The sequence below is a fragment of the Chlamydotis macqueenii genome, chromosome 12 (assembly GCF_036417535.1).
Source record: "Chlamydotis macqueenii isolate bChlMac1 chromosome 12, bChlMac1.mat, whole genome shotgun sequence".
Classification (NCBI taxonomy): Eukaryota; Metazoa; Chordata; class Aves; order Otidiformes; family Otididae; genus Chlamydotis; species Chlamydotis macqueenii.
Window position 1 is genome coordinate 8,630,059 of NC_141567.1, and position 8,191 is coordinate 8,638,249.

General features: G+C 55.6%; 1 protein-coding gene across 1 annotated transcript; it reads right to left on the reverse strand.

Moving 5' to 3' along the window:
• Positions 1-2,268: 2,268 nt before the first annotated feature.
• RLBP1 (retinaldehyde binding protein 1) lies at positions 2,269-7,479 on the reverse strand. The gene is made up of 8 exons (XM_010119569.2): positions 7,262-7,479; positions 6,396-6,439; positions 6,042-6,170; positions 5,562-5,763; positions 4,363-4,541; positions 3,519-3,677; positions 2,877-2,987; positions 2,269-2,766 (listed from the first exon to the last, which is right to left on the reverse strand). The coding sequence occupies exons 2-8, from the start codon at positions 6,405-6,407 to the stop codon at positions 2,608-2,610; spliced, it is 951 nt and encodes a 316-aa protein (XP_010117871.1). The 5' UTR covers positions 6,408-6,439; positions 7,262-7,479; the 3' UTR covers positions 2,269-2,607.
• Between the last annotated feature and the right edge of the window lie 712 nt (positions 7,480-8,191).

Sequence of the window (8,191 nt, forward strand, 5' to 3'; positions counted from 1 at the left end):
CAAGCTCTGGTGATGCTCAAGCCTTTCTTAGTTTCTTTTTGTCTTATGGCCAAGAAAGGCCCTTGATGCCTCTCTGGTGGGGAATGGAGGTGGCATCAGCTTAAAAAAACTGTCTGTCCTGAAAATGCTAAAGAAGGGCTATTTTTGCAGATGGATAAGAGCAGATTCTAGCAGTCCTGTGTCAGCCCCTAGGTTTTCCCAGGATTGCTAGGTTGCTGGCTGAAGGACTCCTCTGGAGCCAGACCTGCAGCTGTGCCAGGACTCAGGCCTGGAGCAGAGTGCAGGGCTTAGCTGAGGTTGACCCTTCCTGCACTGTGTGGAAGGACTCTCCTCTGGGATGATAGCTTTCCTGTAACGTGCAGTAAAGCTTTTGGCTGCTGTGTCTGCAAAAATCATCTCCTCTTATTTTTCCCTGCTCAAGAGTGAGTGGAATGACTTATCTTTCAGTGAGCAGTGGAAAAAAACCAACCCCACACAACAGCATCTCTGCCTGGAACACTTTGACATCTAAGAAGTTAACTAGTTGTTTGCACCTAGGGTGTAAAAAAAGTCCTGCCAGAAGCTGATGTGAAGAGCGCTTGCTCGTTTGGGTTTTGGTTGTTTTTGTTTTGTTTTGCTTTTTTTACCTACAGACCAAGTGAGAAAGATGTGGAAAATAACTGGTACTGGTGAGCTTTTGGGGCAGTCAGGCTGGGCCAGGACCATCACTGCTGTTCCTTTGCAATGAGAATTGCTCTGTGGGAGGCAATGTTTTGGGCTCCATCTCTAGTTTATTGGCCATTGCAATTCAGCTGTTAGATCTACTTCAAAACTCCTTCCTGATTTGGTCAGAGTCACTCTGGGGGGAAGCTGGAGCTAGCACGGATTGTGCTCGCTGCTCTTTTTGCTGTGCTGTTCTCTGTCTCACCATCAAAGCAAGCTACTGGCTGACAATTTGTCCCAGCAGTGGCGAGCAGCCACAGGGACCTCCAAGAGCTAGAGCTGTCCCAGTCCAAATCCCAGAGGCAGCAGTGTGGTGCTCCCATCTGCTCCCATCTGTGCCTATGGGGTTTCGGTTGTTTTGTTTTGTTTTTTATCTTTTTTCTGTTTTTATAAATGAGCTGCAATTGCTCTGTCTCCCAAGCAAGCTGTGCTATTGTGTTTGCACTGGCCTGATGCTTGTAGGGTTGTCACACATGGTTTCCTTGGGATGGCTCCAGTTGCTTCCTGACCCTGTGAAGAGCACTGCACAGTAAGGAGCCAAATACAGCAGAGAGGGGCCTTTCGCACTGCCTCTGGGCTCTCGCACAAGGTTGGCACAGCCCCAGGCTGGGACTTGCTATGTGTGAACCAGCCATGCTGCTGAGGCTGGAGAAGACAGATTTAACCCCAGTCTCCTCTGCCCAGACAGGCTGCATCCTCCGCACAACTTCGGAGCCAACGTGCTGTTTGGTTTGAGCCTGAGCCAGTGCTGTGATGAATGTGGCTCTTGTCAGCACCCTCCACCTTGGCCAGCTTCAGGTTAGGGTCTGGTCCTCTGCTTGGCTGATGAAAGGCACCCGTGTGTAGCTGCAGAGCTGGGAAGGAGGGGAAATGGGGCATGCTGTGGGACCAGCTTGGCGGAGAAGGTAGTAACCTGGGCAGAGACAGCGCCTTGCTCCTCTCCGAGCCCTACTGCTCACCAGGGGAGGAGATGATGATCTGGAAACAGGAATCTGATCAGCTACTTGGAGGAGATGCCTGGTTCATGAAGCAGAACAGACCTCCTCCCCTGGGACACAGTTACTTCTGCCTCCCTCCTCCCCACCCTGGCCCTGCTGACTCCACATCAGCAAGGGCTCATTGGCATTAGCATCAGGCAGAGCTTGTTTGCTGTGCAAGGACCCTCCTCTGTCCTCCATGGTGGCTTTTGGTGGCGCTTCCCTCACCAAGCTCCCTGTCACAGTGCAGTGCTAGGAGAAAGAGCTGTGCTTTTGAAGGATTTAGGAGGGTATATTCTGCTTGTCTTTCACTGTCTTGTGGTTAATATCCATCTCCTCTTAGTGGCTGCTGCAGCCTCTGTTCCCCTTTCCTCCCTGCTTTACTGAGCAGAAATTAGGCAGAGCCAGCTCCACTCAACCCCTTTTTGGGTTCTTGCTTGCATCTTTTGAGCTGTTTTCTCTTTCCCAGTTAGAGTAGATGACTGACAATTGAGGGTCTATGTTGGGCAGGGGGATGTTGTCTGACCCGTGTTGCTGAATCCAAACTGCACCCCTGTTCCTTGCCACACGCTAGAAGGGACTCCAGAGCTCTGCTATTGAACGCTTTATTTCTCCCTCGCTGTAGCCCTCCCTTCCCAGAGCAAACGCTGTCTTGTCCTCCCACTGCAGCTCCAGGGCATGCTGCAGGAGAGGGCTGGTGACCTCCTTTCTCTGCTGGCTCCCGAGGGAAGGATGCTCTGCCTGGGAGAGACAGAGCTGCCGGGCAGCCCGCTGCCAGGTTTGGGGAGGGGAGGGACAAGCATGGAGCAACACGCCCAGAGTGCCTCATCGCGAGCAGTTGTTCAGCCAAAGCTACAGTAAGGAGGTGGTTGGGGTTAGGGGGCCACCGCTGATCCTATTTTACAAGTGAGGGAGAGCAGACCCCGGTTTAGAGAGCCGTGTCTTCAGACTCGATGCGGGGTCCAAAGAGCTTCTCTGCAGTTGCTTTGCCATCGTACTTGGGCAAGTTGCCACCAAAGTCTGCTGGCAAGATGTCAGCATCGATCTCCTGGTAGAAGGACTCCAGCTCCTCCCCATGCACAAAGACCTGGAGAGAGATGAGAGCAACCTTCAGCAGGGGACCAGGGCAACTCTTCCCGGCTGCTCTCTTTCACCCAGGGACGTGCCTCTGCCTCTGGGTCCCTTTCCCACACTCACCCTTTCCAGCAGTTTGCTCTTCAGGAATGGTTTGACCACGTTGTACGTGGTGGTGAAGTACCAAGGCTGGTGGATGAAGTGGACGGCCTTGAACCGTGCTGGGAAGGAGTCCTAGGATCCCAAATCCAGACACAGATGGTTACAGAGGGTGCTGGCCACACAGAGCTGGGTGGGCAGCGATGGAAAACAAAAGGCACCCTGGCACCACCTCAACTCCCCTCACCCCATCTCCCCTTCTCTCTTTGGTGGCCCCTTTTTTGTTCTGACCCAGAGGATCGGCTCTCCCAGCCTGGGGAGTATCAGGGAAGCTGAAGAGCCTCCTGGATGGTTCCCACTCCAGAAGGACCACATCTCTGCTCTCCTCCTTCCCCGGAGAGAGCCACGTGTCTTTGGCCTCTGGTTGGGCTTTTGAGAGGACAGAGACCTCAGGCTGGAAAAATAGAATTCCTCTTGCAGGATTAATCCAACTAGATAGCAAGGGAAGGAGAGTGTGATGGAGAACAGCTTCTCCATCATGCTTGCTTCTGGTGTCAGTGTTGTGAAAACTGCAAACGCTTCTAGCCCTGCCTGCTCCTTTCCCTGAGCTCTCTGCTCCCCCAGGACTGGCTCTGCCACTCCTGGGTGCACACTTTGCCACCTCACCTGAAGCATGTCCACCATCTTCTTGAGCTCAGAGGGTTTTATCCCTGATGCCTGCTGCATGGTGAAGCCCTTGAAGTTCTCAATGATGCAGAACCCATTGATTTGGGTCTCTTCATTTTCCAACAGCTTCTCCAAGATAACGCAGTAGGCACGAAGGATCTGATGGAGACGAGAGACAGCAGGTCTGGTATTAGGTCTCACCTCCCACAGACCCCAGGAGACTTCCAGGAAGAGTCCCATGGAGCATTAGCCAGGGTCTGCTTGACTCCAGCCCCTGCTTGTCACAGCCAGCCCCAGGACTTCAGAGCAGGGATGGCATTTCGGGGGATGCTCAACAACTACCACGTTCCCCTTTCAAGTCAGATGCATCTCAGATCTCGCAATGATATATTGCAACCAAATTCAGAGCTGAGCAGAAAACGGAGCTGGGAGAAGTTGTGAGTTACATGCCTGGAGACCTCTTTGCCAAGAAGCCCTTTCTGTGCCTTGTTCCTCAGTTTCCTTCTCTGCCCTGCGGGTCCCTTTTTTCTAAAGTACTTTGATTTAATGGCGTGGTGCCTTCCTTCACCTCGTGTTAACTGGGCTGGGACACACCCCACATTTGGCCTGCACCTCGCACCACATCAGGGGGAAGGAAATGGAACGCTTTGGGATGGACCATGCTCTCCCACGCTCCCTGGAAGGATAAACCCAAAGGGCTACAGATTTGGTTCAACCTGGATGGCTGGAGGCTACACGTGGTCACATGTATACGTGTGTGTAAGGGATGCTGCGCTCAGACGTGCCGAGTGGGACAAGTTCGGGAGTGGGACCACTGTGCTCCAGGAACAACAGCTGGGCTGACCTCATCAAAGGTGATCTCCTCGTAATCCCAGTTCTCAATGTTGAAGAGCATCACCACCCGGCCGTATTTGTCCCTGCTGGCCAGGATGCCAGGGTAGCCGGCTTCGATGGTGCTGCGCACGGCCTCGGGGGTCAGGTTGTCGAAGAGCTCGGGGTACTGCTGGCGGAAGTTCACGTAGCCTGGAGAGATGCAAAAATTAGGGAGGACAGCGGCTGCTTGCCCAGCCTCGGGAAGCCAGGGCAGTGCTGGGGAAGCCGCCAGAGACAGTGCAGGCTAGTGATGGTGAGACGTCGGTCCTGAGCCCGGAAGCTGTGGACCAGCCGTGCCTGGAGTCCACGTGGCTCAGGCCTTCTCCAGAAAAGAGGGTGAGAGGAGTTCAGCCCCTGCCCCAGCACACTCAGTGTTATTCTCGCCATGCCAGGAGCTTCCCACGCCTGCCTTATCTCCAACACCTCAACGAGCAGATGAAATAATTTTTTCCCTAATTTCTCTTCTCCCCTTCCTCCCCGTTTGGGTGACATCCCCCAGCTCCCCTCCTTTGGCACCCTGCGGCACAAAATAAGGAATCTTGTCCTGGGAAAATGCAAGCAAACAAAACAGCTCTCTGGGAGAGAGTGTTGATAATTACAACTCATTATCCCCCAGGCTGATACAAAGAAGAGCTAGCCAGAGCCAGGCAGGTCCCCGCTGGCAGCCACCCCCAGGCTGCCCTCCCGCTCCCCCTCCATCTCTCCAGGTCACTCTCAGTGTGGGGAGGGGGTGCCACAAGCCCCCAACCTGCCCCCAGCCCTCGAGGGGTCCCAGGGATGCTGAGCCCACCAGGAACTCTGCACAGAAGCATTGGGGTGGGTGCAGGACCGGCTTCTTACCAGGGGTACACAGGGTATGTAGGGTATGTATAGGGCATGGAGGTCTTGAGGGGATGCAACCCAAAGCAGCTGGGTTTGCTGCACAAATGAAACAGTCTGCCACCACCAAACACATTTTTTTTCCATTTTGTCTGGTAAATCACCAAGGAATAGGACTGTCCTGGCATTGCAGGATGCCTGGCACCACTCTCTTTTAATTCCTTCCCCATCCCAACTCTTTCTTCTGCATCCCGAGCCCCCAGCCCTGCATTTTTCTATTTATCCCCTCTCCTCATCCCCTTCCCGTGCCTTGATCCTCGTTCAGTGCCACAGCCCAGGACCCCTCCCCACCTTTCAGCAGGTCATAGGCCCTGTGGACATCGAACTTGCGGGCGCGGATGAAGCGGAGGAAGAAGGAGTCGTCCTTCCCCTGCATCTTCTCGGCCACCGCCTTGCACACCTCCTCGCTGCTCGCCCGCTCCTGCACCAGCTCCCGCAGCGCCTTCACCGCCACCTCCCTCTGCTCCTCCGTCTCATTCAGCTCATCCTTTGCCTGGAGGGGAGCAGGGACGGGGTCTGGCTCAGCAACGCCCCCCCATGCACCCCAAAACACCCCAGGGGTCATGAAGACACCCCAAAGCTGGAGGGGTGAAGTGATGCTCCTTGCAGCATCCCAGCACAAGGAGGGCAGCATCACCCAGGTCTCCTCCTCGGAGACTCTTTGGGGTAAGTGCATCCCACCCCCCAAGGCAAGAGCCCAGTGAGGGTCTTCAGCCCCCAAAAAGGAGCAGGGCTGGGCCTGCACCTCCTGGTCCCCACAGCCACCCTCACCTTCTGCAAGGTGTGTGGGGGGATCTTCTCGCACCTCCCGAAGACAGGGCCATGGTCCTTGGTGGTGAGCCGCTCCAGCTTGGTGCGCAGGGCCTGCTCCTCCTCCGAAACGATGCGGAAGGTGCCCGTCTGGGAGCAAGGAGAGGATGTGGGGTTTCCCCAGCCAACCCCCCAACTCTCTGCCCCACCGCGGGTCCCCCTGGCTGGAGGGGGCTATGGGGAAGGGTAGAGCCTTCACACATGCACCCGAGGGGGTGCAATGGGATGGGCTGAGAGCAGCTGGAGGGGAATGAGGGGTGCAGGAAGGGGATGCTTAGAGGCCAGGGGACGGGGCGGCATAGGGACAGCACTCACAACTGCAGACATGTCTTCCTCTGTCCTCCGTCAGCCACAGGACACTGGGAAAGGGAAGGAGAAATCAGTAGTGGTTGGGATCCCAACGGCCTCTGCAGCCCCCCGTGCCCCATCCCATGCTCCCCTTGCCCAGGCAGGAGCACCCCAACCGTCCTCAGCTCCATCACACACTGCCCACATCTCTCTGCCTGCCTGCCAGGGGCTGATCAGCTTTGAGAAACACCAGGGATGTTTGTGAAAGCAGCTTAAAAATGTGGGTATTGATCGTCTGACACTTCATCCTTTTTTTCCAGGTCTGCCTTTCCACTGGAGGTTGAGGGCGTCTCGGGGGGACCCCCAACCCCATGAGCTCACCCAGCGCCATTTCATCTCAGACCACTTTCATATGGGCAGGGGTGTGACCCCAGCTTTGTCCAGGTGGGGAGCCAGCTCATGCTTTTACTGCCTTTTATTTTTACTACCGCACTACGCCCAAGGTGTTTCCCAAACTCTCAAGCCTCACTGCTCCAGCCTAGAGTCCATCACCAGCAGCAAGGCTGGACTGTTACCTTCTCGGCATCTTTCTGACGCTGTCTGGGTGAAACACCTGGTTCCCACACATAAGGAGGAGGAAGCTTGCCTTCATCCTCCCTCCAGTGCCCGATCCTGCCCCTGCCCAGCTGTAGCAGCAGCTCTGAGCCCAGGCTGTGTGAGGGATGCTCCAGCTCCAGGGCATCCTCTTCCCTGCTAGCTCCCAGGAAGGGATGGGCATCTCCTTTTTCCAGGCACCAAAAGCAATTCCAGCCTCAGAGGTACCAAGTTAAGGGAAGGCTGGATGACAGTCTCCAATGCAGTTATTTCAAGTGGAAAAAGTCCCAGATACTTACCAGGGAGAGGAAAAGCTGAACCGTCCACAGAGGGTCAGTGCGCGGCGCTGAGATGGACGCACGGATGGCAAGGCCGGAGTGGAGCCGCAAGAAAGCCGGGCGAAAGCTTTGTAGAGTCACCGGGTTGGGATTAGACCGTCACAAGGCATCAACTCACTGCAGCTTTGTAATTAAGTCAGCACAACCCAGGCAAGAAACCCCATTAAAACATTACAAAAGGCAACTGAGGAGAGGGAAGGAGGGAGCTGGGGCTCTGCTGGCCAGCCAGAGCGTGCGTGGAGGGGCGGGCTGGGATGCCGGACCTGATTAACGAAGTATAAAAGCTTCTCGTTGTGTAACTCGCTCATTAGGACGGAGCAGGGGCAGGGGCAGAGGCAGGCGGTGGGCAGCCTGCCATCCCAGCCTGCTCCCCTGTGGTGGGCAGGCCAGGTCTCTTCCTCAGCTTCTGCTGCAAAAAGCCTGGCAAGGTCCTGCTGTGAATTTGGCCACACGGGCAGGGTCTGGCTGGAGGGATGGGTCCACAGCAGAAGATGCTCCTGGGGCTGGCCCTGCCTGGGGCTCTACAACTCCTCCCCAACAAGGCCACCCACACCAGCATCCATACAGGGCCACTTTCAGCTTTTAAAATAAAAAAGTGTGGGCAGGTGGGGTTTTTTGACGATGTCCTCGAGTGATGGTTGCCTGCTCAGAGCTTTGGGAACAGGAACCCAGTTCACCCTGGGGTGATGCCATGGACCCATGAGGGAGGGGAGCCCTGAGATGCGGTAGGGACCACACTGAGCCCACACATGGGTGCAGTGGGACGAGGCTTTTTAGGGTGTCCACATCCCAGCATGCTGAAGCTCTGTAGGGCAGGGGAGCCCTTGCAGATTTAACTCTTTCAGGGTCCAGAGTTACAGGAGCTGAGTGAGGGCCCGGCGAGGATGGAGC

Excerpts from the sequence above, each read along its gene's own strand:
- RLBP1 (XM_010119569.2), bottom strand. Across the intron at positions 5,764-6,041 it reads CCCCACACACCTTGCAGAAG|GCAAAGGATGAGCTGAATGA; the intron begins GTGAGGGTGGCT and ends GCTCCCCTCCAG. Across the intron at positions 2,767-2,876 it reads AGAGCAAACTGCTGGAAAGG|GTCTTTGTGCATGGGGAGGA; the intron begins GTGAGTGTGGGA and ends ATCTCTCTCCAG.